This window comes from Haliaeetus albicilla, chromosome 15 (assembly GCF_947461875.1).
Source record: "Haliaeetus albicilla chromosome 15, bHalAlb1.1, whole genome shotgun sequence".
NCBI lineage: Eukaryota > Metazoa > Chordata > Aves > Accipitriformes > Accipitridae > Haliaeetus > Haliaeetus albicilla.
The window spans coordinates 34,819,109-34,846,821 of record NC_091497.1 but is presented as its reverse complement, the minus strand read 5'-3'; the positions used below and the strand labels follow the sequence as shown (position 1 = coordinate 34,846,821).

Below are 27,713 nucleotides of genomic sequence, written 5' to 3'. Positions count from 1 at the left end.
TATTAATGCTGTCACTCCTCCTGCAGAGGTGCTCTCCCTCAAACCCACTTTCTCTAATACAGAAACAAGAGCTTTCCAGAAAATGATGCCACACCTATAATTAGACCCGAGATACCAAACTGTCACCTGCTGATGGGAAGGCGACCTAGCAAATAGACCTCTGCCAGGATGACACAAGACATAGAAACTAGCCAACGCTTAAGGTTATATACGTGGCAGTTTGCAAGGAGCTCTATCAACTGCGTCGATAGGAAGGGGGGGAAATTGCACGAAGAGCAAACCAAGTACTTACCACTCACTACTGATTTCTGAATAAATGAATATTCATTTATTTTTTTCCAAAATAAAAGACTTCGCAAAAGAAACTTCTTTTTTTTTAGCTGCAGTACAGTCACAGATATGTGGGGTCCTTTGCTTCCCCCTGCTGACACCCTGAAACGGCGCAGGGTGGGCTGTGGTTCCAGCCAACCGTGGGAGTGGGGAAACTAGTGAGGATGGGCTCCGCCGGCGAGCGCTCCCGCATCCCACAGCTCCCATGGTGCTGCTGCCGAGAGGTGGGCGAGCGGCCGGCTGGGAGGAATAGAAGCCAGCGAGCCCCCGCTGCACCCCACTGCTCACGGGCAGGGTCCCCGGGAGCTGAGCGCGGCTCCGGGGTCCCACCCGGGACGACTCTCCCAGCCGGCTGTCGCTGAAGGCTGGATTTTGCGGTTCCTCTGCCCAGTCTCCCACGGGCGCAGGTGAACGGATTCGGCACCCACCGCACTCTCAGGTAAGAGGGATTTGCTGGGAAGCGGGCGATGTGCCGGGATAAAAGCCAGTGTGGGGCTTTGTGGTTCGTTAGGAAGAAATCGGCTCTGGAAGAGGACTTTGCTCTGACTATTTTAGAAAGATAAAAAGAAACCATTCCCTCTAGCAGTCTTTACAGAAGACACCTTGCTCCGGAGGGGCTTGCTGGCCCACGTGCACCCACCGTGTCCCAGCAGAACCCCCCAGCAGTCGCTGAGTGGGAACCAGGGTCTTAGGAAGCCCCAGCGACTCTGCCTGTTGTGTTCCCCAGTGCAGAGTGGGGCACCTGAAGCTGGGAGAGGGCAGAGCTCGGTCTGAACGCCGTGGGACAAGCGTGGAGGTGGCTCTTGTTTGGGCCGACGGGTGGTGGGACCAGCGTGAAGCTGCCTTTCGGCTTCGCCGTGGGTCAGGGATGCGCCAGCCAGTCGGTGCTCCTCTTTTGACTCGTGTTACTTAAACATTTAGGGCGAGAATAACAACCAGAAAAATAGTTCAAAGCTAAAACTGGCTGAAATACAGCAAAGGAACTGGGATGGAGGGTCTGTGCTGCAGAGATTTATCACTGCTGCTTGCCAGGGACAGGGAACTGAGTTACAGCAGAAGTCAGCCGTGCGGGACACGGCACGAGTGCCAGGCGGGCAGCAGCCAGCACGCTGGGGCAAACCTGGCCACCGGCCGCTGGCCGAGGGGGCACGGGACGGGGACCTGCCGGACAGGCTGGGGGAGGCACGGGGATGCTGGGGCTCTGCTGGGGCTGGGTTGCAACCCGCCACCCCGAAAAGTGGCTGCGTGGAGAAGCCCCAGCCTCCTGCGAGGGGCTCAGAAACTCATCCCCCACCTCGCTGGCCCTTGTAACCCAAGAGCAGGTCCCTTCACCTTGGGGAAATGACCCCAGGGGAGGACTAATGGGAGGAGGTCCAGAAGTTGGCTTTCGTCTTTAACTTTTTTTTCTAGTGGTGGCTGAGTTTTCCATTTCGCCTGTGACTTTCCCAACTCACCAGCAAACCGGGAGCGGGCACTGTGCGGCAGGACATCTGCCCTGCCTTTGCATGCCACCGCTTGCCGTTTCCTACGAGTTTCAGCGATCGTTTCCCTGTTTCAGCTGGGGAACAAAACTGTTCCCCAGCTGCCTGGCTGCTGAATTGCACTTTAGCACCCTCACGTATTGGCACACAGGAAATTATTGATCTTTAACACCCACAGCAGCTTCTGCAGAATCACCAAAGGGCTGGGGGAAAGGGGCAACACCTATTTAGCCAGCAAACATAATGACTTCTCTGAGGGATTTGCCAGTCCTGTAGGAGTCAAAGCCAATATCTGAGGAAGGATTGAAACCATCACCTGGTGGTGATGTGTGTTGTGTCCTTGTGTGAACACGTTTTGTATGCAGCCATCATGAATTTGCTTTCTTCATCTCACCTGTTAAAACTGCACACACAGAGCTCTGATTCACAGTCATTTCTGGGCTCCATCACTAGATGGTGACATGCTCCCAGATACTGAGTCCTCCTTCAGTTTGTCTTTTTTCCGTTAGTGTAAAATAACAGTAAATTTAGACAAAACATATGTTTTTACCCTCTGCTTATGGAAATACAGCTTTTCCAGCCACACGCAATTCCGCTCAAGAGAATTTGGTATTCAACCAATTTTTAACATGGCATTAGTTTTGTTAACATGGTTTCTGTAAGAATTACTGCTGTAAAAGTAATTCTAGTTGTGAACATTTATATAAAGACTAATATTACTGATCTCTGCATAATTTAGAACATATATGTCAGCAGCCAACACCATACTCAAAACGAATGCCTGTTTGTGCACTTTCTAGGAACAAATCTGCACCAAAAGTTTTCAAGTTTAAAATGAATGCGTCATTTGGTTGTGGAAACTGCCAGTTTCCCTTCCTCCTTCCTGTTTTCCCTGAGCATGCAACAGTGCTCATTTCCTTCCCTAAAATATTTGTCAATAGTTGCAGCCCAAAGGCTGCAGAGTATTTGCTCTTCTGAAGAATGTTTGGTGGCCGGGAGAAGGAGCATGCACTCCCCAGAGGTCAGGCACTCCTATGGAATCCATTCCAGTCCATCGTTCAGTACTGATGGAGATATCCACTGGGATTTGCAAGGCTTATTACAGCAGTACCACCCATCAAATGAGGCTTGTGGCATAGTATGAAGATGAGGGCTGGAGAAGGAGAGCTAAAATTCATGAGACACCTGATGTGATGATGCACACTAGAAACCTAGAGATATGTATGTTGGTGGATGGCTGCTACATGCAAGTGTCTCAGCATGGGTTACTGACACAGAGAGATGTCTGCAAAAGCCTCAGTCCCTGCTACTTGCTTGGCTGCTCACCAACAGATAAAGCCAATCCTGCCTCTATTCCTGCCATCACTGCCAGGAAATAGAAACTGCAACGCCAACGTGCAAGGAGCAAACCCCATCCCATTCCTAATGGCAGCAGAGGGTCCTGTGCTGCTGCAGCTGATGGGTCTCTGGGCTTGCAGGAGAAAGCAGGCTCCCAGGAGACAGCCAGATGTGCTCAGCCACATCTGGTAGGGCTTGGACAGGCTATGGAGGGGATACGGCCACATGTCGGCTGGGTGGTACAAGTCTGTCTTTATTTTCAAGATGTGCCTGGGGCCCTGTGGTCCCTAGTAGGCTCTGGGGCAGGCTGGGCTCAGCATTGCATGATGAGAAATCCCACTGGGGTGGGTTTCATGTCAGCTTAGAACAGAATGAGGCTAAGCTTAAAATATTGCCCGTCAGTCATCAGGAAATTTAAAGAGGTTAATTTGAGGGGTGTGCAGAAAGGCAGCTCGCCCTGTCGCAGCCTTCTCCGCACACACCTTCAGCTGTCGCCCAGCTGTGTCGGTGGTAGACCTGTGGTGACCCTGGCCTGAGGCTTGGACGGTGTGTGTGTCTGTGAGCTTTCCACACTTCCATTGATGCTGGATGCTACTGAACTGTCTGGTGCTGTCTGACACCCAGGCCTTGGATGCCTAGCTGTTTGCTCATCCCTCACCCCACCTTGTAAAAATTCTTCTTTACAAAGAGCTACTTTCTAATCCAGCTACTATTTTATCAAAGGCATCTTGTTCTGGGCTCCCTGTGGTTTGCAGTTTTTATTCTACTTTCCTCTTCAGAATCTTCCTCGATCTTACAACTATTTTTATCCTCTCTCCTCCCCTTTAATTCATTTTCGCTCACTAAATAATTTTTGCAGAGGTTTGTGTAGTGAACCTTACCCATTTCACTGCGTTTTCTCGTAACAGTTAAATACACTTCATCCTGCCCCAGCTCCAATCAAAGTCAAGATAGAACCTTTCATAGTTTTCAGGAAGACAGCATTCATACTTCTCCCCCAGCCTTCCTGTGACCCCAAAGCTCTAGCATCACCAGCGGGCAAGCCCAAAGCCCAAAGCTTACCTGACTCTGTGTATGCCACGCTGCTGGCTGGATTTCTGGATGCTTTGAGTTCTTTGAGGGCAGGGAAAGCCTGACAAAGTGTGTGAGTGACTCTGAGTCAAGGTATTTAGTAAGTTCACTTTCCATAACCATATTCATTTCTGTATCTCTACAGACACCCCAAAAGCTTCTTCACAATGACTGCCGGCCTGGAGAAAGCCTGCCACCGGTGCATATCTAAAATTGCCAGCAATGGTAAGGCAGTTCTGGTGGTAATCACCTTCTGTATTTAAGCAGCCCTGTCGCTAAGCCAAGTACATAAGGGAATTAAGACGATACCAAGTCCTACCTGATTCTTCCACTGAAGTTTCCTTTTCTTCCCTCCTTTCTGAGGTATTTCCTTTCCTAGGCAATTTTGGGCGCTGATGGAGCACACAATAGTAACTCTACCCTGACAGAACCTGCCTGCCTCAGTATTGGGATTAGAGCAGACCAGTGTAAAATTTCAAACAAATACAAACACCGCTAAGTACCTAAATATGGGCTGCAGCAGACAACCTAAGCAATATAGTGTGTTTGTCTCCTGGTTCAGGTTTTACCTTACATGTAGTCCAGCAGAAATACCTGCAGGGAAAAACCACCTGGTAAAGAGCAGCTCGGCCAGCCTGGGACTGAGCCCCCCCAGGAGCAATTCCTGCAAAGCAAAACTGCTGCCAGCCTGCGTGCTGACGCGGGGACACGAGGCCAGGGACAGAACATGGTCAGGAATAGCCCCCTTTTCACCCAGAGACATTTGGAGCAGGGTCTTCTTCCGTCCGCTTGCCCGGCCCCTGGCACGAGGGTGCGGGTAGCCCTCGTAATCGGCCACGTGTTGTGGGTAGGAAGCATCAGTGATCCGAACGGAGGTCTTTCGCGGGACAGCCTGGCCTCACTCGGGCTTTAAAACAACCGGTTCGTCCCAGCCAGGGTGGAGGACGCGGAGGGGTGTAAGGAGGTTACACCTGCTGCTCTCCGAGGAGCAAGGTGGCAGAAAGCTGACCGGGGCTGGGGGCCATACAAGCTGTGTGGAGAGGTACGGGGGAAATAGGCTTCAGGGGTGGGTTTTTGTAAAAGACCAGGGAAGCAGCATGGCTGGCAGGAGGTTAAAATCCAAGCAGCTTCCTCCCGCTGACCGCATCTCCTTTTCACTCCGAGCTGCAAGTGCCTTTTGCTTTCACTTCTAGGCAGTAGCAATTTCTAATTCCACTCAAATATGAGAAGAAAACCCCTTGACCACTCACCGTAATTGATACTTCACACACACTAATTGCTGCATTTGCCAGTCTAGGGCTGTTACCTTGGGGTCTTTTATATTCCTGCTTTTGGCTTCACTTGAAAAGCTCTCAAAGTTCAGAACGAACTTTTATTAATGATTAAGCCCCTTAACTGCTTGCTGCCTTGCAACCCTTCAGAGAAAACCAAGCCAGGGGGACAGACAGCCCTGCCCTGGGTTCAGACCAGGCCCACCCACAGGAACCTGGCACAGGCGGGGAAGAGAGGACATTTTCTGGCCCCCTTGTTTGGGCTCATCGTCGCCCCGGGGAAAGGAGGGCTGGGGAGTGATGAACGGGGCGCGGAGCACGCATTCATTACACCCCGACGAGGTGCCCTCATTACACCCCGACGAGCCCCGGGGAGCAGGACCGGGCTGGCGTGGGTTCCCTCCACCCCACAGGGGGGATTTGGGCCCGTGGGTGAGTATCACAACAAAAAAAGGCAAAAGTGGTATTTTCTCTGATTTTTGTTCCTACCGGTTACAAGCAAAATGTCACTGTTCCCTGTTGGTATTAAATTGCCTCTGGGACTTTAATGACGACAGAGAAAATAAATGATCTTTCCGAAATTTTTTTGAAAGAAAGGGGGTAGTTCTGATCTCATCTATGCTCTCTTACACCAGGAGCACCCTATGGGGTACCCACAAAGTTACCCATGTGTAAGTCAACTCAGAAATACCGTTCCAGGAAACTCATTATCTTTAGGTTTTCATTACATTTGAGTTCAAAATCAACTCAGCTTTTGCTATGGATCAGCTAGTGCATCCAAAATTGATTTTCTGTTCATTAAAATGCAAACCCTCCTGAAGTGCAGTGACACTTAATTTCACTTTTTCTCATCATCCTGTGTATATTTTTCAAAGATCATTTCAGCACAGCCCCACATTTGTACCTATGGTCTCCTGATATTGAAATGACTCCAAAAAGTCAACCTACCTGTGCAGCATCATTTAAATTCTTTTCATTCTTGGTACAGCAATTTAAGTTCAGAACATTAGGGCAGTCTTTAACTAACTGACAGAAAAAAACCCAAGAAGGCTAATCCACTACTCTGGGTCTATTGCAAAGCAAACTGGTGGCTCTTTATGTAATGCCTAAATCTTGTTTTAAAAGTACATCTGGAAATTAATCACAAGGGGCCAAATCCAGAACCTAGACCATGGCATAATTGTAGTTCAGTAGCTAGAGGCATGGCATAAAATTCAGACAAGCCACTCTGCAATATTGCCTAACCCTGAAAGCACGTACATCTGTATCTACATCCTCCCCAATCTGAAGGTTCCCAGATTACTGGCACCTCCTTATTCCACACCATGTCTGATGACAGCAGCATTGCTGCTGCCAGTGCTGGAACCCGGAACTTAAATTTTAGGTGGTGTGATGCTGGCATAGCTTATCTGGGTACTAAGGTACTATTTCACAGTAACACAACCTTGTCTAAGCAAACAGTGATGGCGTGCAGCAAACAGCTGGTGGCCCTGAGCTTGGATTTGGTCTGCACGTCAGTTTTATCACATTTCCCCTGCCTCCTATGGACGCTTTGCACTGGGGCTGGAGACCTCCGTGGGAACAGCTGCTCCTTACACCGAATCCTCCAGCTGCTGACTATCTAGTTTGGTCCAGGGATTAAATCACCCTAGGGGTGGGATTCCTGCCATTCATCCCCAGAGGCTATTCCATCTCCTTGCTGTGGCACTTAGCCTAATGGACAGAGCAATCTTCATTTCTGCTCAAGTTTATCTCAAGTCTCTACCTTCGTAGCTCTATGGATCCTTCAGAGGTTCTTTTTTGAGTGCTCAAACCTTGCTGTTATTTTCTCTCACTTGGCCATTGGCTAGCCAAGCTGAATAGATTTAATTCTTTTCCTTCAAAGTTAGTTCATTCAAGCCTTTTCTGCATATCCCATCTGATGTAGTGACACTTTCCTGTCACTCAAAAGCCCAGAAAGACATGCGGTATCCACAGCTACCAAACCCATGGGCAGACTCATCCCTGGTCTGTAAAATGCACGACCTTTTGGGAGCTGCTTCCCCACAGAGATCCACTGAGACTTGCTTTGCCACTGCAGCATCCACACACACCGCATCCTTTCTTTTCTCCCCACACACACCGCATCCTTTCTTTTCTCCAAGTCCCTATCAATACTGCAGGGGATGCCTGCAGATACTGTGAAGAAATAAAACATGGATGAAAATATCCACTCCCCATCCGCACTCCAGCCTGTTACACCACCAGCGTCCGTGCTGCTGTACAGCCCACCGTGACACTGCTTGCTAAACTACTGCGCTATCACCTGCATCTGCCTCAGGGCACGATCAGTCCTCGGGCCAGGGCAGCTGACCCGAATTTGCTCCCATCCAGACTGCTGGGAGTCAGCCCCCTTCAGAGCAGCGTTCCCATGGGGCATCCGAAGGGAGTACCGTGAGTTTACACCCGGAGTTTTGCTCCTCAGCTTGCTCACGCAGATAAATCCTGGGGTAACTGCTGAATTTGTTTGGAAGCTGGTAGCATCTCATTTGAAAAAAAAAAAAAAATCCTTTTTTATCAGGAGCCTGACAGGCTGTAGAACAAACAGCATTTGGGAGTGATGTTAATGTACACAACACTTCATTTATTCCTGTATTTATTATCAGAGAGCTTGTCACACACTCTACTGAGTAGGTTGCACTACAGCTGTATTAGCGTACTACCTAAGAAGAGTGGGTAGGTTGAAATTTATACTCATAAATCACTTCTGAAAATCCCGAGAGGACTCGTCTTACCTGAAAAGAAAGAAACTTTTTTCTATCTTCAAAGTAAACAGGGACAGCCTGAGCTCATCTGAAACTTCCAAGTGCTTGGAAAAATCATGGCAGCAAAATCAAGTCTGACGAGCCCACAGGTGAATTGGTGTCATGTCCAATACTGCCTCCAGATCCGTCCCACACGCCAGAGGACAACTCAGCTGCTGTGTGCCCTGAGGCCAGGCAGATAACTGGGGACGGGAATAAGGGAGCAGCAGAGGGAGGGGAGGAGAGCTGCAGTGCAGGGGCATGGCTATGGAGGATGTAATGGCTCAGGCGTCAGAAGAGAGACCATGACGTACAGCCATAATGTTAACGGTGATTTCGAGTTTGCTTACTTCTGTGGGGAGACCCTGGCAGGAGTAACTCAGCTAAATAACAGATTTATATCAACGGGCCATCCTGCTGGGCTGGACACACAAAATCTGCACCCGCTGATCTGACTTTTGTGCCCACAGATATCAAGGAATATGCCAGATATACAGCCTCTTGCTCTCTTCCTCTGTTGTGATCCCAGACACGAGCTCTTCTCTTCACCCATTTCCCGGCATGTCAGGACTCGCTCACTAATGCCTCCCAAAGCAGGACTTTACCAGTGCCCCACCACATGCCGCCCTGGCAGTACAGAGCATGGGGCTCTCCTGCCCGCTGCCCTGACACCAGCTTCACGGAGGAGATGTCCTTCTGAGCCATGCCTGGAAACACTTCCCTCACCCTCTCGTGGTTTTGGAGACTAACAGCCCTTTTTTGCTACTTTTGCTAGAAATGGGTCCAGGGGCTTCTCTGACCAGCCTGTGAGGTGATATCACTGGCTTAAAAATATCACAAGCCCCACATGTGAAACTGCACAGATCGCAGCGTCCTCTCTGCAGAGCTGTGCTACCCTGCGGCAAATACCATTTTCTTGAGTAATTTGTCTTTGGACCAGAACGGGGCAGCACAACCCAGACAAATCCAGGCAGAGAGTGCATGTGTCCCGACTGAGCGGCATTTCTGTGAAAACCCCACACGTTTTGGGGAAAACAGTCTTTAGTGCTGCTAGCGGCATTGAGAGCGGCTGCGGAGCCCTGCCAGTTGTGTAGTCAATTGTTGAGAGTCTCACTTTGTTAAACATGGATCTGGAAGCCTTCCCAGACTATGCATCTGCCCCTCCAATTCAAGACCTAAGAGGCTGTAGCTGAATGGGGAGATAATGAGTAAATACATTCCCAGCGACTGCTTTGGGAGGGGAATTAATGAACCATTATCTTTTTCTCTTGAGCTCCGAGTGGTCCCTACCTCCCATTTCTCCCCTCCAAAATCAAGCTATTGGGTAGATGCTAGACACAAGCAAACACGGACACCTGTGTGCCAGATGCACAGCCCCACGTATACATGGGGCCCCCCCGGAGCCTTTTACAGAGCTTACCGCAGCGACCCTCCCCGGGGGTCAGACAGACCGTGTGCTGCAGGATTAAGGAACGACATGATGCCTTCTCCTGCCAGGCTCCTGAGTACTTGCCCACGCAGCGAGGGCAGAAACAGGAGTTGGCTATGAGGGGTGATGCTGCTCTGGGAGCTGAGCGGCGATGACGGGACTTCTGGCAACGCCGGGCAGTCGCTGCAACTCCTGCAGACCCGAACTGCACTCATTTGGATACCAGATAAATGAGTTGCCCAGGCTGTGGGTACTATTTGCAGGTGATGTTCATGGGTGTGTTGGAAGCCTAACTCAGCTACAATAACATAACACCCAAATGTGAAAATAATAGTCTAGATAATGTAACAGCAAGAGGACTTAGCATGAGACGTGACATGTGGTGAAAAGGGAGGCTCTAGGCTGAGTTGTTCTAATGAGAGGCTGTCAGCATTTGAAAGAGCTTAGTCAAGTGTAGGACACTATTCAAGCAGAGGAAGAATTTCTGTACTGTGCAGCATTCAAGAGATAGGAGATCCTGAGCAAAAATGTGTGTGTGTGAGAGACCGGCAGACCGGGAGAGGAGGAGGGGTGGCACAAAGGAACAGAAGTGCTTTCTTCAGCTCAAAATATCTTCAGTCTCTACCAATTCATAGAGATAACAAACATGCTACTTCTGAGAAAGAAGGATGTCTCTCAAGCGCTGAAGTGTAAGATCCTCGTTCTCTGCGGAGAAAACATGAGCAGTGCGTGGGGGATGGTGAGTTCCCATGAAAAGTGTCTGTGAGTCAGAAAGCCTGGTGGATCTGCTCTGAATTTTGATGCCGCTCCTATGTCCTCTGTCTCAGTTTCTCCTTCCGTAAAATGGAGGCAACGATGTTTCCCATTTTCTCTAGGGCACCCTGAGGGTGACGTTTGGGCAGTGCTGCAGAGTTTCCCGGAGTGGCACGGTACGCGGGGTGCTGGCAGTGTCCCCGCTCCTGCGCGGCGAGGAGGATGCCGTTCGCCTTGCAGAGGTTGCAGTTCTCTGGCACGGGGAACCGCATGACACAGTTTGCCTGGGGAAAGGCTGGTCCCAAACCAACCCTGAATGCCTGCTTTTTTTCGTAAGCCTCCAAGGAGACATCCTACTCCTTTTCTTATCCATGCCCTTCTCAGCCCCTCTGCAATCTCTGCCCACCTCCGCTTACCACCCTTTTGCCTCCTTAGGCACCTACTTGCAGATTGAGCCATTTGCAGGGCTCTACAGGGATGCTCGCCACAGAATGTCCTCATTATGTTTTACTCTCATTTTGCAGGGCAGCGTTTCACTTTAATATTGCCAAGTGTTCATGATTAGGCACAGAGGTGACAGCTCTTCTAAGACAGGCTGCTCACACTGTTCTTGACTATTGTTTCTCACTTTCTGCAAAGGTAAGCATTCATCCTCCGCAGCATCAGGCTGTGCTAGGAAAATATCAGGGCTCAGATACACCAGCAGCTCCCTGGGGAGTAACTAAGCACCTCGGATCCACTCGTCTGCAGGAACAGTCTGTGTGCACCCCCAAGAGCATCCTTCCATGTAGCTTAAGTTGATCGAGCCCAATGACAAGTCCCACTCCTTGTAGCGGGGCTGCTGCCTTTGTGTTCACGAGCCGAGCTGGGTCAGGGAGTTAGACCAGCCAGAAACTAATCACATCTGCAATAAAGACAGTTTATTTAGCTATCAGTGCAAACTAAGTGGAATGGCATTAAAGCTGCCATTTGCTTAGCAAACAGATATGGCTCATCAGTTGCCATGGATTAGCTGATGCAAAGTTACTTGTTACTGCACAGTCACCTGGCAGTGCCCCTGAAGCTGATGCAGGCTAAGGCAGCAGTGGCTAAGTCCTTGCCCTTGCAATAAGACAGCTGGAAGTAGTAGCCACAAAAGCAGTTTGTGTCTCTCATTGCTCTTCCACTGATACAAGGACTAACAATATATGAGTTGAAAAATGGAAGCTTGAGCTCTGGGAGAGTGATAAACCACTTGCTGGTCCCATCACCTCAAATGCTGCACCATAAACACCATATTCCCACCCCTTTGAGTGCACTGCATTTTTCACTACAAAACTTTATAGATAAACAGCATCTGTAAAGCATTGGATGGAATTGCTGGTCTCTAAACTTCAACCAGCCCCAATAACGCTGTCTTTCTTTTCTCATTCACAGCATGCTTTATATTTGGGCTCCTCGCTTTCCTTGCCTTACCACTGTCCATGACTTTTATAGGTAAGTTGACTACTAAAGCAATTTACAGACAGGAACTTGCCAGCACTGTATGGCAGGTTAACACATCTGGTGGGAGAAAGGAGTTGGAAAACTTAAAGTTTCCAACTGTTAAACCTCTGGGTTGGTACTTTAGCTTCAGGCAGAATCCCAGCCCACACTGCATGGCAGAGAGGAAGCACTGCTTGTATTCTGACCTTATTTGTCTTAAATACCCCTCCAGTGTGTCTTACCTCAATACAGGGCTCTGTCTGTGGGAGGAAGCTTAGAATCCGACACAAGAAGATTTCATTGATCGGGATCCCTCTGTATTAACTGCACTGTGAAAGTCTTAGAAGTGTAGGGCTGGAAGGGAAGAAGAGATGGTCTAGGCTGCTATTTCTCCACCTTTTTGAAAGTGAGAGCTGGTTTTTGGCTGATCTGTCTCTGTATAACCCCCCAAAGGCTGGATTTGTGAGTAGCATTTCAAGATCAAATATTTAAGAAAGGAAAGGAAAATCCTTTGAGCTGCAGAATTTTATACATTTTTAAACTGCATAAGGCTCTTCTTTTCCTAAGCATCACCTTTTCCTTACCATTAACATAGATTTTTTAATCTTTTTTTTAAACTGAGCATTTTCTAACACTTCATTGCTCCCTTTGGGTCTTTCACATCCTCCACATGGGTTGCGACCCCCACTTGAGAAACACTGGTAGAGACACCAGCCCACCTCCACCTTCAGACAGGCTTGCATGCTCACAGCATCCCTGACAGATGTCTGACTTGCCCTTGCTCAAGGAAATTCCATGGCTTCCCAAGGAGCCTATTTCAGCATTTTATTGCTCTCACAGAAAAAATATTTTTCCCCATATCCAACCTAAATCTTCTCTATGGCAAGTTAAAGAGATTACAGCCTGTCCTACCCACCGTGGTCACAAAGACAGATTGGTCATCGTCCTACTCAAGAGAACCTTTGAACTCTTTGAAGGCTGCTATTATAACCCTACTCCATCTTCTCTCTTTTTTCCAGAGATCTCAAAAACCTACTTCTTTCATTCCGACCTCACAGGTCACTGTTTCTGTAGCTTTTTTTTTTGCATTTTTGCCTCCCTCCTTTGGCCTCTGGCCAATGCAACTATTTTTTTTCCCCTAAAAAAAAAAAAAAGACAGAACACAGGACTCCAGCTGAGACCTCAGGAATGAGCAGTGCAGAATAATTAGCTCCTCTGTCTAACATGCAGGATTCCTGTAAACACACCTCAAAATGAAAGATGCTCTCTGTGCACCAGCTCATTGGCTCCAATTTATTTTATGGTGCATTGGAAGCCCAGATGGTTTTTGGCAGTGCTGCTCCGTATCAGACATTTCTCATTTTTTATTTACATTGAAGTTTTCTCTTCTATACACAGTGTTCAGCTTTTATCGGCTGTCATCTCGTAGATTTTGGATGTTTTTTTCCAGTGTACCCAGATCACTTTGAATTTTAAGTCCTGTCCTCAAGAGGCCTTACAATCATTCCAGATGGGTGTCCTTGAGAAGTTGTTCACCTTCTGCCTCATTACTCATGAAAGATGGTGCAAATGAACTCTACATGCAGATGCTGTGGGCAAGATGCATCCCACCTAGATTGGGACTGTATGCATCTGTAACCAAGCTAAGAAGTGCCATGTGTTGCCCTTGCAGGCAGTTAAGAGAAACGGGTGTTTCTGACAGTGAAAGTCCCATACCCTCTTTTAGGTGTCTGCATGGAGATGACATGTCTTCTAAGGGAGTCGGGACACATAGCATGTTGGCATGTATAGTCGGCCAAACCCACAAAAAAAGTGTTCAGCTAAAGGTTGGTGCTGCTTCCTTTATGTGGGGCCTTCTGAGTACCAGTGATGACTGTGGTAGGATTCTGATTAGGACGTCCTAATTAGGAATTAGGGAGTTCTAATGAGGGATTAAGGAGCAATTAGGAAGTAGGGAAATGGACTGAACTGTTACATCTCAACACTTAGGCTCTTATGTTTATCCATGACTTAAAATTGCTATTTATCCCTTAAGAGGATTTTAGCTTTAGCTTTTCCCCAGGCTGAATACGCCTGAGCTGTGGAACAGGGGTGGGAAGGTATAATTCAAAGTGTGGTACAGCTTGCATGCATATTGACAGCCAGCCTTCTGGAAATTAATCTAGGGCTGGAATCTGACCACTTATAAATATAATTTCCTAGGAATATTTCATAGTATCTTTAAGATCAGTGAGAAGTGGAAAGTGTACGGTAAGATATTAGCCTGGAGCTCTGGGTATCTCCTGCATCAGATACAGAGCTCTTTTTTTTCACAACTTACTGAAATTAAGAGATAATGTCACTGTAATATAGTGTTGTCAGAGGATATTGGTTTCCTGCAGCTACATATCTGCAAAGGTATTTTTAGGAAAATGAAATGTCAAGGAAAATGCAGATATTTATTATCCAAGCAAAAGCCTCTGATTTTCTGGTACCATTCTGTTACCATGATCTCAGAAAATAACTTGCTGGTGTGCATCCTGCCATTTTGGCTCTTGCTTTCTGCGGAGGAAAACTGTGAGATATTTTCAAATGTTAACAAATAAATTATAATAATATCTGTTAAAACTCATAGAAGAATAACTGGTAGCTCTGGTAATAATTATATACTAACATTATACACTTTTAAAATTTGGTAGTACTGTAAATCACAGTCTAAGTCAAGATACATGAAAAGGACTCAGCAAATATTCCAAGCTCCAGACTTGTGACATCATTTAAGCCACAAACTGCTTAGCAGCTTTCTAACTTTTACTGGTAGAGATGATCCCCTTTTTTCACTAACCACTCCAAAAATTGAGCGAGCTATGGAAGGACCTCATAGACTTTTTTTGAGAATTTTTTTTTTTAGTTTCTGGGACAGTGAAGGATTGCTCCCAATAACACAGCCTTGTACATTGTCCAGACTACCTTTATACACAGTGTTCCCCAGGGGTAGCTAAATCACATTTGAAAGCTGATGACATCGTTTTCTCAATAGGCAGTCTAAATTTTCCCCTGTTCAGATTTAACCCAGTAATACTCCTCATGCTCATATCTACACCAAATAATTCCTCAACTCTCAAGTGCTCCTGATAGTTGTCTGAAACCTATTCTCATACTCTGTACATTTATGTGGGAGCCTGTCTTGTTCTTTAGCAGTCGTTGTTAACATAACCTTATCTTGCGTTTCAGTCCTTCAGCCACTCACCATTTCTGTGAGTTTCCTCTGATTTGCTGATATGTTTTCTGGTAAAATGGTGCCCAGAAGCAATTCCTTTGAGATAAATCCTGTGCAGCACCTAGATCCTAGTGTAAAGCCCACAGTCCAGGGCCCAACGGAGGTCTGTGCTAAAGGATGGCAGCTGCAGTCATCCACCAGGAACAACTGAAAATGGCCTCAAATGTTGTGTTCTCTGCCTCCTATTAGAAGACAAGGTGGGGAGCGGGCACCAGACACCAGATTAGCCTTGCTGTACAGCAGCCCTCCTTTACTATGGGATGCACTTCAGCCATTTTCAGCTACCTGAGAAGAGCAAAGCAGCTAAAATGAGGCCAGTGCTGTATTGGCTTTCATTCCATTTCATTTCATTTCATTTCATTCCTGACCCCTCATCTCATGGATAATCGTGAGTCACAAGGACACGTGGTTAGCAGTGATCCGTTGTGGGCCATGCCACAACACTGCCCAAAACAGTGTCCTTAGAGAAGCTCATATCCTGATCACTCACAAGTGGTCTTTCCACTTGTGTCCTGAATCCCACTGCAGTGTTGCTCTCTGGTAGCCGAGAGGTAACATGTGCAAGTACCTCTGCTTCCCCAAGCCTCCCATCTCTTTTTTAGCTTTGGACACTGTGCAAGCCGTTGGACATCCTTGCTGTGTCTGATCTTGCAAATGTTGCTGGTTTATTCATTTGGACTCATGTGCTGGTCTGTGTCATGGGCAAGTTCAATTGCTCTTCACTCTAAACCACAGATAGCTCTGGCTTGCAGGGAGCATTGCACTAGAAGCACAGCTTTGATCTCTCATGGTCCATATATCCCATCATTAACAGTCAAAGGAAAACATATCTAGTGCTCATGGGAAAGAAGAGCTAGCACTGATGCTCTCCTACTAGTTTTGGTGTTCCCAAATAAATCAGGCACATGCTGTGTGTGAATTGATTGGCACATGATGTGTGTGCCTAGATTTCACTGTAACAAATATCAGTGCCCATCTGTCAAGAGTAGGTCCATAGTTCCAATTCACCCATAGTGCTGTATTTTTTAAGTTACTACTGTATTACCCCCTTTCACCTCCTCTTTTGCTGTCATATCTGCCTGCAATACTCCCCCAAAACCTACAGAGTACCACTGCCTGTCATTCAAATCCTTCCCAAGACTGACTGCTGTCATGTTACATATATGACAGGACTCCATAATAGATTTGTCTGGGAATTAGAATCATAGCTCCATGAAAAAAAATTGGCATGTTTTCTTGATTATATTTTTTTGGCCTCAAATAAAAATCTCAGTAACGCACTGGAAATAGCAACTGCCTAGGTTCCTAAACTGAAATATATTCCCCGAGATCCCTGGCCAGCTGCTTTTGTGGCAGGCTATTACAGGGCCAAGGACTTTGGAAACCCCGGCAGCTGCTTTCTGAAAATGATATAATTCGTGATGATTTCCCTGCTGCCCACTCCTGTAAATTTGGGAGTCTGAGCAGGTCTCAGTGTTACATAGTGGCAAAATGGACAAAAAATTACAGCCTTGCAATAGGGGACAAAAAGGGAGAGAGTCCAAATCCACCTAAGTCCAGCCCTTTTCAATTATGAGAAAGCTGGCAATAAATCCTTAGTGTAGAAGAGTCCACTGGACTCCCCAGCCCTTACATGCAGCAGATCACAAAACACTGCCCTGTATCGTATGACTTACATCAGATCTATAGCAAGCAACCACAATTAGGAACACCTGTATTATGCTATGCAAAGAGCGCAGGAGAGGTTCAAGACATCAGCAGTGTTCTGAACCAACAGTAGCAGTAAATTTGGTGGGCAAATTGTCAAGATGAAGAGGATTACAGCTACAGAAGGCGGCAAAAATCCCAAACCAAACCACTGGTACTTCTTTCCTGATCCCTCCTGTTCAGTGTAGTTCTGAACATGGAGGCAAGACGTTCCACCTGAGAGATGTTTAGCACTAAGACCAGCACATTGCTCAGTATCCTGCATCTGGATAACCCCAATTATTCAGAAAAAAGTCAAAATTTCTCCTTGAAAACAACTTATACAACAAGAAGAAAACAGAAAATACTTTCTGTCCTCTGCAACCGATCAGTACAAGCCCTGAAACATGGGATCAATAACAATAAAATTACAGTGTAATGAACAGTTTAAAATTGACTAAAGATGCCACTGGGTTAGAGACTTGGGCAGGGGATTCATCTCAGCTAACTTTAGAAATCTGCAGCTGGCTGTCTAGATTCCTTGTATAGCCATGGAGAGAAAGAGGCACTTTCAGGGCCCAACTCATCTGACCTATTTTAAATGCCTATCTTAGGATGAGATGAATTGAATTTTACAAGTGTCTATTTCTCCCTATTGACTATAAAGAGAGTCTAGGAAACTAGTTCAGATATGGATGCCTGCATTGCAGTCATCTATATTTGGACAGATGAGTCTCACTGCCACAGACCTGTATCACAAGCTTCAGTGTCTACTGTCAGCAACATCCTTATACTGCCATACACTCCCTTCCCAAAAACTTACCCAGCTTTCTCTTTCTAGCAGTAGATTTGAGGGTTGCCAGGATCCCTGGCTCCATAACAACCAATGCTTTTAGCTCCAGCAACCCAAACAGCCTGGGAACTTGAGCTTCTGTGGTTCCCTATCAGCTGCCTGGGAAGCTAAAACGGTTCCCGGCGCTCCCACGGGCACTGGCTCCCAAGCTTTGAGGCATCTAACTCGGAACATGCCACACTCACAGGAGCTAATGAGCAGGAAAGGCTTGGGAGAATCTTATCAGAATTCCTTCTTTTCACAAACGGTTTTGATTTTCAATGAATTTTCTACTGCTGATGAAAATTTCCTGTCCAGCTCAGTCAATCATTCATTTAACAAAGACACGGTGGCTGAAGCTAATGACCTGTGTACGTGGCTCCAATCAGTAATGCCAGAACAACAGTAATGCTGTTGTTACCTTTACTCTCTCTCTTCCTTCTCCTGCCTTTTGTTTGTTCATGGCCCTCACTCCTGTAGTGGGAGATGCAAACCCCCTTTAATTCAGCCCCCATTTCGATAGACACTGGATAAAAGTCTTGGGTCTAAGCGCTGCACTTCACTTACAGCATCTTTAATTTTCACTGTACAGCTTGTTGCACTATTTGATCACTTGAGATAACAAACATTAATTTTTGCTGTTCAGGAATGAAGTTTTTGGAAGATTGCCCAGTTCAGCCACTAATTCCATTATATCTGTTGGTGGGTGGCGTGATTGGCAGCTTAAAGGTAATGTGCCTTCTGTGTGTGAAAAATATTTTGTGTGACTAGACTTTGACTTGCTAGTTAAGACATAATGATGGCTCCAGACAGCTATGTGCATGCAGTACTGAATAGAGCTACCGTGACTGAACTGTGCTTGTTCCAGCACCTAAAGCACCCGTCAGTCAAGTGAGATGCTAATGAGTTCAGCATTCAGCATTGTCCTACACATTGTGCTGTGACTTTCTCCTACATCACAGCATCTGTGCTACCATCCCTACTGAGGGAAATCATAGAATCATAGAATGGTTGGGGTTGGAAGGGACCTTAAAGATCATGTGGTTCCAACCCCCCTGCCATGGGCAGGGACACCTTCCACTAGACCAGGTTGCTCAAAGCCCCATCCAGCCTGGCCTTTAAATGACTATATAACATGGGTGCCTGTGGTAAATGGGGTCCTATTTCCACAAGCAGTCCTCCAAGCCTACCAGAGTTTTCTCCTTGGTTTTCAGACACACAGGCTGGACAAAAAGTGAAGTTACTCTCCTAGCTTTGGGAATACTATAAAACTACAGGTGTTTGTACATAGTCCTTCACAAGTTCAATTTACTCCCACTCTGACTTGGCCAGAAGCAATGACTACACAGCAGCATGGCTTCCTTCCAGAGTAAATATATCCTTGCATCACAGCAGGGCTTATTAATCTAGGCACAGCATTTTCTAACCACACTACCTGTCTTGTAGGGGACTGTGCTCACTTACATCTTCACTGAGCCAGAGCCTGGCAGCTTGACAAGTTGAGACACCCCTATATCCGTGTTACACCCTGGCCACGACAAAGCTATAACTCGGCGTTGACTCTAGGGTAAAGGATCACCCCGTTCTGACAGTCTCTTTGCAGACAGTGTTAACTGGCTGCCAGTGGGCATGAAGAGACTTGTCACAACAGACTGCAGAGCTACTTTAAGGCTTCTCAGCAGGATTAGGCAAAACTGGTTTTTTTTGCTGTCCCAATGATGTTCCTGCCGAAGGAAGGAAAAGGGGCAGATGTGAAGGAAAAGCTTTGGAATTGCAACACTGGGGCATGAAGGGCTAAAAATAGCAAGTGCTGCTGCTGGAGAGAATGTCTGCACTGGTAGCATTGGCTGTCCTGCATAGCTAACAGGGGCAGCAGCAACCCAGCACCCAGCCTACCTTCCCAGGAGGCTGGCACCAGCAGAGCAGACGGGCTAGACCTGACAGATTGTGGCCTAATGTTCCAGTACAGGCAGCCTGTCCCTTGAAAGGGAACCTGCTAGTCTCCGTCTTGACAGCACTGCATATTGCAGCCAGCAGACGCCACAGACAGGACCTAGCTACGTTCCCCTTTGATCATGTTTCTAGCCCCTTTTCTTTGCCAGGAGAGAAAGAAGGGGGAAATAATATTTCTCTGCAGGTCTCTGCATCTCCTGCACTCTTTCACAGTGGTAACCAAACTGCAGTACAGCACTGGGATATGAATCATTCCCCCAAGGACCTTTGGTCAGTAAATAAGTAAATGGAGAAAAAAAGGAAGTGCTTAATCTTGTTATAAGGAATTTGCTATTCTATGAGTTCTACTGGCAAATGCTTAGTCATTCGATCACACCAGTGGACTTATCTGTATAATCAAAGGCTCATTTAATAATAGTTTAGAAAAGATTAGAGCACAATTGAAAGGAAATTTTCATGCTAATGAATTGAAGCCTTCATCAAAAATGTTGACTGTTTCTTAGCTATTTCTGGTTTAAAGTCAGGTTTTCTCACCCTAAATAAGATGGTAAGTGAGTCAGTTAATATTCCTGCTGATGTCAAATAATGGCTTGAATTTGGCTTCAGTTGACAGCAGGACTGCCTATTTTGCAGTCTGGCAATATATTTGGCCAGAATTTGATTGGCCTAACTTATGTGCCATCTCATAGTGCTTGATCTGTAGCCAAATACCACCTATCTCAAATCTGCCCTCTGTTATGTTCATCAGACTGCACCGACTTCACTGAGCAGTACCTTTGCTTGACCTCTGAAAGTTAAAAGGTCAGAGAATGGGTATAGGATGAAGTCTGCATGAACGCTGTCCTGTGATGGACATAATTTAATGGCAAGTCCTTCTGGCCCACATCTCTACAGATCTGCAGGCTCCTCATCAGTCTCTTTACCACCTCCAGTCTTTTAAAGGCAATGGTAACCTACAGGTGTTCACCAAGGCAACTGAACCATTCTACAGCATCTGGAGAGGCCTGCTGAATTCATGTCATGCTGCTCCATAAATGTATATTCAGCAGTTATTAACAATGTGAGCAACTGCCAGAATTTGCTTCAATCACAGCTTGGCAAGGCACTATACATAAGACTTAAATGCACTTTCCATGAACTGGTTAGATGCAGTTGAGATCCATAAATCCCCCTAGGAGGTTTCTCTGACTTCCTCAAAACCAATGCTCATCTGCCACTTAACCCCATTCCCATTGCTGAGCTCAGTGAAGCTTGAGTGCAAGCAGCTGCCTGTGTGTTGAGCTGACCTCAAAGCTAATGAGCTGCACAGAGCTTCAGGTCAAGCCACAGGTCCCCATGCAGAAACCTCAGACCCACTGGCCACATAGGTTTATCCCTCCTCTGTGTCATGAGCCTGCCTGCCTAAAATAAATGTTCACCTGAGAAGATGCTCTGCTGGTTTGAACAAGCCTACCAGTTTGAGTGCTCAGCTGGCTGTGAGACATCCAGTGGAAACACCATTTTCCTTGCCTATGTTGCTGCTGGGACTTTAATCTTCGTTTCTCACAAACTGGTACCAACATCTGGGCTAGAAAAACAGCTGGGTTTGTGAACAAAAATTTAATTATTTATACATAATTGAACAGTCTTACAGGGAAGAGCAAGAAAATCCTCTTCCCGGGATGTCCTGGATCCTCCTGCTAAGCCTTGCCTCTAGAAAACAGGCCACAGGGACTAAAATCTGAACCAGGAAGAACATATACCCAGATGGGTTTTCCTTAGCCAGTGTTCTCACCATTAATCACTGACTAATGGAGAAGGGAGACCATAAAATGAGGGGTGCTCCTCTCTCTCATTTCAAGCAGAAAAATGGGCACAGAATATAAATCTGGGAAAGAGAATATGGCTGAGAACCCTGCTTGGACAGTACACCCCTCCACATAGCCACTTGTAAATCCACATCTTTTACCTTTCCCTCTGAATTTCATCCCTGGTTGGCCGAGGCAGGTTCCTGCTCAGTGGGTGTCTCAGAGTCCCTTTCCCAAAGACACAGCTCGCTGCAGGGAGGCTTGCACAGGAACCTCAGTACCTAAAAAGAGGAGCTCCAATTACAACAGCTAGTGCCTTGAGGACTGGGCCAAGTGTTTCAGGTGTAGCCAGGTAACACAGGTTTCACAATGTTTGGCCCAAATCCTTGTTGGGCCCAGTATATACCTCTCACATAAATCTACCCAAATTAAGAAAGTCATTTAGAGGACAGAAATTTGAAAGCTTCTCTGCACTGCAGTCAACTTACCTACATACCTTGCATGGCCAAGACTAAACTAGAAATCTTCTAAGCATTGCTGATGAGTCCTACTGCATTTCCCTGTAGACCAGACCTTCCTAACCTCATGGTATCATGGTATTCCACCTATTTCTCTGCTGGTTCTGACTGAAGGCAGGAATGGAGCAATCTGAGAAAATGACACTTCATTGAAGAAAACTTAACAGAATCATTCCAAGTATCTGAAGCAATTTATCTGGGGTTTAGGTCGAAGTCTAGATCCTTCATAATTTTATTTAAGCTGACTCACCTATATAGCCACGGAAAATAGAGTTAGGAGAGACAAATCCACCCACTACAAGGCAGGAACTACTCTACTTAAGTCATTTAGCAGTTACTCTAATCTGTTCTCAAAAGTCTCCAGCGTGGGAGCTGCTGCCATCTCCCTACACAATCTGTTCTCGTGCCTTTCCATCCTTACCATTGGCAAGTTTTTTCCAATGTCTGGCCTAAATCTCACTGGTGAATAAACTGTAGGGAAAAAATGCATTATTTTCCAGCAGGATCTGCCTCATTTGTGGCTCCTCAGCTTTCTTTTACATGATTTTCCCACAACCAATTTTAATTTGGCCCAAAGATTGGCAGTGGCCAGAAGGTGTTCAGATTTTCCGCAGCCAATTCACTTATTCCTTTTTCTCCCCCAATGCCTCCAGGTGACTCTCCTGCTGTACGACTCAACCAGGATGAGGCAGCTGCTTTCCAAATCTGTTGTGATTGATGATGATGATGACGACGAATATCCCTGGAGGCAGAATGCTCACAAGTACTACATCCATCTAACCCTCAGCCTTTTCCTCTTTCTCTGGTTCATTCTCGGGAACTACTGGGTTTTTTCTGTGTACCTGCCAAATTTCATCCCACCTTTCCATCAGCCTCAGGATTACTGTGACAAAACCCTGTACATTTTTGCTGTTGGTGTCCTTGTTATTAGCCATACTGTTCTCTTTCTCCTTATCTTTTGTAGCTGCTGCATATATTGCTTTTCCAGGCAAAGGTACTCTTCTGAGGAAGACTAAATGCCACATAAATAAAGCCCCAGATGTTTTGGAAAGAGTATACAACAAAGAACAGGCAATAATTCACCCTTGTGTACATCTTTGTTGTACTATATATATGTATGATAGCAGTCAACTGCAAGAGGAAATTGTAAAATACAGTGCCATCTGGAAATAGCTAAGCTGGAATACAGCATAGTCAATGTAAAATTGCTGCTACAGATGCCAGGGTGCACTCTTGCTAACTTCTACATCCCTTTTCTGACTCTTGGATATTCTACCTGGAGTAAGCTCTTGCAGACACCAAACTCCTCTAAAACCAGGTTCCCTTATGTTGTTTCAGCATGGTACATCTTTGCCTCTAAAAGTAGCCCTCTTCACCGGGATCCTAACATCTCCGTAGCCTTGCTGAGGTATGTTACTGTCCCTGCATTACAGATGAGGAAGCTGAGACAAAGAGATAAAGGGCTGTATTCAGACCACCTTGCATGGCCCATGGACTTTGACAGTAACTTAGATGCTCACCAGAGAGCTCTTCAGGCCACTGTTAGACCAGCCAGTAAGTAGCTATGATAACGATACAAGCTTGTATAAAAGGCAGCCTGAATATGTCCCACAGGTCTCTTCTGAACTTGGATTAGAAAGTGTCTATATCTAACTTTGGTGCTAGAACAGATAGTCTGAATACATCCATATATATCGAATACATCCAAACTGAGCCAAGGCCACTTTGCAAGACTTTGGTAGAACAAGGAAATGAGCTACTGAGTACCAGATCAGCGCTTTAACCAGGGCTCAGCATTCCCCAGTCTGGGGAGACTCCTCTTCTCCACTTTTTGTATAGCCGTAATTTGTCAGTACCACACCAACACAAAGATGGTCATTCTTGGTCAAACCATTGTGATCGAGTTCATGGAAAAACCCATGTTATGTTGGTATTTTAAATATAAAACACAGTAATAAGACATGGGCAGGGATGTGAGAATTTCAGGTGGATGTGTTCACTACAGCAGTTCCCTGGTTGTGGTGTGAGTGTACGTTTGATTTGTTCACCTTGGTGCTGTACATATGGAAATCTACACTTAATAGACAGATGTAACACAAACAGCTTTTAAGTCAACAGCAGCGTCAGCTTTAAAAGCACCAGCATGCACAGAGACAATTGTTTTGTGACATGTAATGGAACAAGCCTGGTCCTGGTAGATTGTTTTTTCATGTGTTGATGAATGCAGTGTAAAAGTGCTCTTTCTGCTTCTGCTTTTATGAGCTTCTGTTAATATGGTCAAAATGGAGGGGCTCCCCTCTATACAAGCATGAGGGTGGCCCCAGGCACAGGAAGAGGATGTGTGTTTGGGGTATTTTTCCTGTTAAAACCCATGCAGCTGAAACCTATGTTTTAGAGAAACCTAAAAGAGTTATATGACGCCTGTGGAAGGGTGAGATCTGTAAAAGAACCTCAACAATATGCCACAGCTGTACAGGCTGTGCTCAACCACCCTTCCTGGGACTGAGGCTGAACATAGTGTAACATCTGTGGGAACCACCCATCTTCAACCATGAACATTTAATCTCAGGGGCTATTACATAGGTAACTAAGAGTGCATTTGGTCCATAAGGATTTAATTTCAGGCTCTGGCTTTAAGAATTATTTATTTCCAGAAAACTAATCTTAGAAAGAAGGTAGGATAAAGGGTGAAATAATCTGACAAGAGGGAACCATCAGTGTAGCATCCCTCTGCTCTGCAGCAGCCACTCAAGAGAAGTCACAGTCAGGCTGTCCCCGCTCAGAAATCCATGGAATGAGAATTACTAACGCTGCTGGCTGACTTAGGCCATGCACAGTTGTATGTAGGGAGATAAAACCAATGGAAATCTTTCCTTTTATTCATGGGCCTCAGATTATGTCTGGGAGAAATCACAGGCTGTGTTTTCCCAAGAGCTGCTCCACCTCATGCTCTCCACTGCCTCTTTAAAGGTACTACACATTTCTGAAACTGCTGCCAATGGTGGAATGCTAGAATTCCTCCTTCCCACCCCAAATACTTCACTGGCTCAGCCCGTGGGCTCCTGGATTTCAGTGTTCACTTCTGAACTGATCTGAGTGATTTTACGTTCAGTGGAGAGCATCTTTCATTCACTAAGATGCCGAAGTGTTTAAGAAATTGCCTATCAGCAGGCATAACTCCATCCATCACTCAAATGCAACAAAGCATCTGTTTATCATTACACATGAACTTTACCCAAAAGCTTGGAACAGGCATAAAAAAGAAAATTATACTCTGTTGATAATGCAAAAAAAATTTAACAAGGAAGTAGGTACACACACTCCACCCATAGGACTCCAGTACAAACTTCCCCGTTCTTGCAAAATACTGCTAGAATCATTCTTGATCACAAAGAATTAAGGGCTCATACTCCTGATTAAGTCTGAACTGATTCCCACGTCACTGCAGATCCAGTGACCTTGCAGCAAGTGACGATGTGTGTGCTCCTATCTGAGCAAATATGAGGGGATTTTAGTTCAGCCTGGAGGAGAAGAGATGTAAGCTAAGTCACGTTGCCTTGCATTTTCTGTGTGCCTATGTGAGCATAGTTACCGCAGCTCAGCAGATGTGCAATGTTTTATCAAACTTCAGCTACACAACAGTAAATCTGAGGCCTATGTCTCATTCACAGGGTGCTAAGACTGACTGATTCTCTCCAGTCTACCGTGGAGGCTTAATTCTTTAGGTATGAGGGCCCAATGCATTCACTGACACCTTGGGAAAGTGCTGCCAAATCACAGCGCTATGTTCAGTACCTGGCTGGCACAAATGCAAAATGATAGAGGAGGTATTAACAAAGCAAAAGGCATTTATGAAATACTTTGAAGTTATACAGAGTAAACAAAAAGCTTTGTTAGGACTGGGAGAGGAAAATTCTGAATTGATAGTATTTACCTTTATTTGTGTACATCAATAAGCTATGGCACATGCAAGTGTGAAAATCAATACCTCCAAAATTGTTTGAGCCATCAATTCTGTATCCAGAGAGGTCTGAGCACGCCTTCTGTACTTTCACTGCTACTGCCTCCTTCAGCAGGCTGGAATCATGCAGGTGCGGAGTAGGCACACCTGGTTTTGCACATATGATTAAATACAACTGCGTTACAGTGACTTAATAAGTTACTGCTCTTCTCCTGATCCATCATCAGCAACACAGTTTCTCTTGGGTTGCTCCAATGTCTAAACAAAGCACTCAGCTTAAACCCAAATGAAAGTAGTTTAATTGAAGGGACTTTATCTCACGTTGGGGTAAGCTAGGAACACGTGCATGGTCCACAGCACCTTAACTTGCGAGCAGCAACTCTTTAAATTGCCACAAACTGATGGTGTCCCAGACATATGCTCAGTCCCTGGAGAAGCAGGCACATTTCAGTGCCCCACAGCTGTGAGTGAATTAAGTCATTACAGCCCAAAAGTCAAATAGCTGAAAATGCAATCTACACCTTGGTATGAAAATGTTTACTATTTTGCCACTAGACTAAAGTTACAAATTGAAAAAGTTCACTTTTTTTCCACAGTAACATAAATGCCTTATGGAAATTGAACAAAATACACCCTTAAGCTAATTATTATGAACTCAGAAATGTGTTGACTACAATGCAGGAAACCAGCTGTAACTTGCAGTTAAATCATCTCCCCTTCTTGAGAAACAAAGGTTTATTTCTAGCTTTTAAAGGAAAAAATATACATGATTTCAATGGATTAGATAGCCTGCTCACTGCTAGTTGCGAGTATTACTGAAATCTAATAATAGAAAGACACAAAGACATTTCTGCGTACACACACAGACTCTAGACATATACATATCATAAATGCAATGGTAGCAGCCATGAAATAAATCACACTTATTACAGTTCATTGCCTACAGTATATTTCTCCTCCCACTACTCCACCTTCTTTAGCAATGGGCATAATATTCCAAAGCTCTAGGGAGCAGCTTCCCATAGCTATTTCAAAAGCTGCAGCCAGACAAGCAAATGTTTTGTTCCTTCATTCCAAATGTTGAACACGGACAGCTCCTACCTGCTGACCCAATGAAGAGAGGAAAGATGAGCATCAGATATATCACAGACCTCATCTCCTCAGGAGTAGAAACAGGAACGTTGTGCTGTTGGAGAAGAGATCTCTCACACAGCACTCACTCTGAGCTTTATGAGGTCCCAAGACATAAGACTTTAAAACTACAAGGTGACTGTGCAGAAAAAAATAAAGAAGCAGAAGCTATTCTAAGTTATGTCAAGAGCTGTTCTGAATGTCTCAAATGTGAACAGTTGGTGTAAACAAGCCTAAATGCTTTGACTTTACAGGCAAAGGGCTACGAAGATTAAACCAGTGATAACTTCTATACATTGCACAACATTCTAAACCAGCTCAGTTTCTGTAAGTTACTTTGAATCTTATCTCTGATAATTCATCTTCCCCAGATTCTACTTGACAGGGACTCTGCATCACAATAAAGACCTATGTAAGTTCTACATATAATATAGAAAGGATTGTTACATCAGGACTGCAATTTGAAATTGTTGCTTCTTGGCTTACGTTTCTTGAGGTTCCTGTTCACTACAGGAGTACATGAAAGCCCCACAGGTGCTAGCCATAAGAGGAAAAATAAAACATTTTTAGAAAGTATAATATTTGAGGGAAAATAAAAAAGGCTGACAAGTGCCATCTGATATTGCACTGTACAAGAAAACAAAGTACAAGAAAACTGCTAAAAAG

General features: G+C 45.7%; 1 protein-coding gene across 1 annotated transcript; it reads left to right on the top strand.

Moving 5' to 3' along the window:
* The first annotated feature begins 436 nt into the window (after positions 1–436).
* TMEM272 (transmembrane protein 272) lies at positions 437–27,224 on the top strand. The gene is made up of 5 exons (XM_069802761.1): positions 437–769; positions 4,366–4,445; positions 11,873–11,932; positions 18,344–18,426; positions 22,609–27,224. The coding sequence occupies exons 2-5, from the start codon at positions 4,388–4,390 to the stop codon at positions 22,969–22,971; spliced, it is 564 nt and encodes a 187-aa protein (XP_069658862.1). The 5' UTR covers positions 437–769; positions 4,366–4,387; the 3' UTR covers positions 22,972–27,224.
* The last annotated feature ends 489 nt before the right edge of the window (positions 27,225–27,713 follow it).

Bases quoted from the DNA above. Each gene is read 5' to 3' on its own strand.
- TMEM272 (XM_069802761.1), top strand. From the start codon at position 4,388: ATGACTGCCGGCCTGGAGAAAGCCTGCCACCGGTGCATATCTAAAATT. The intron at 11,933-18,343 runs GTAAGTTGACTA...TTTGCTGTTCAG, and splicing joins ACTGTCCATGACTTTTATAG to GAATGAAGTTTTTGGAAGAT. The intron at 18,427-22,608 runs GTAATGTGCCTT...CAATGCCTCCAG, and splicing joins GCGTGATTGGCAGCTTAAAG to GTGACTCTCCTGCTGTACGA.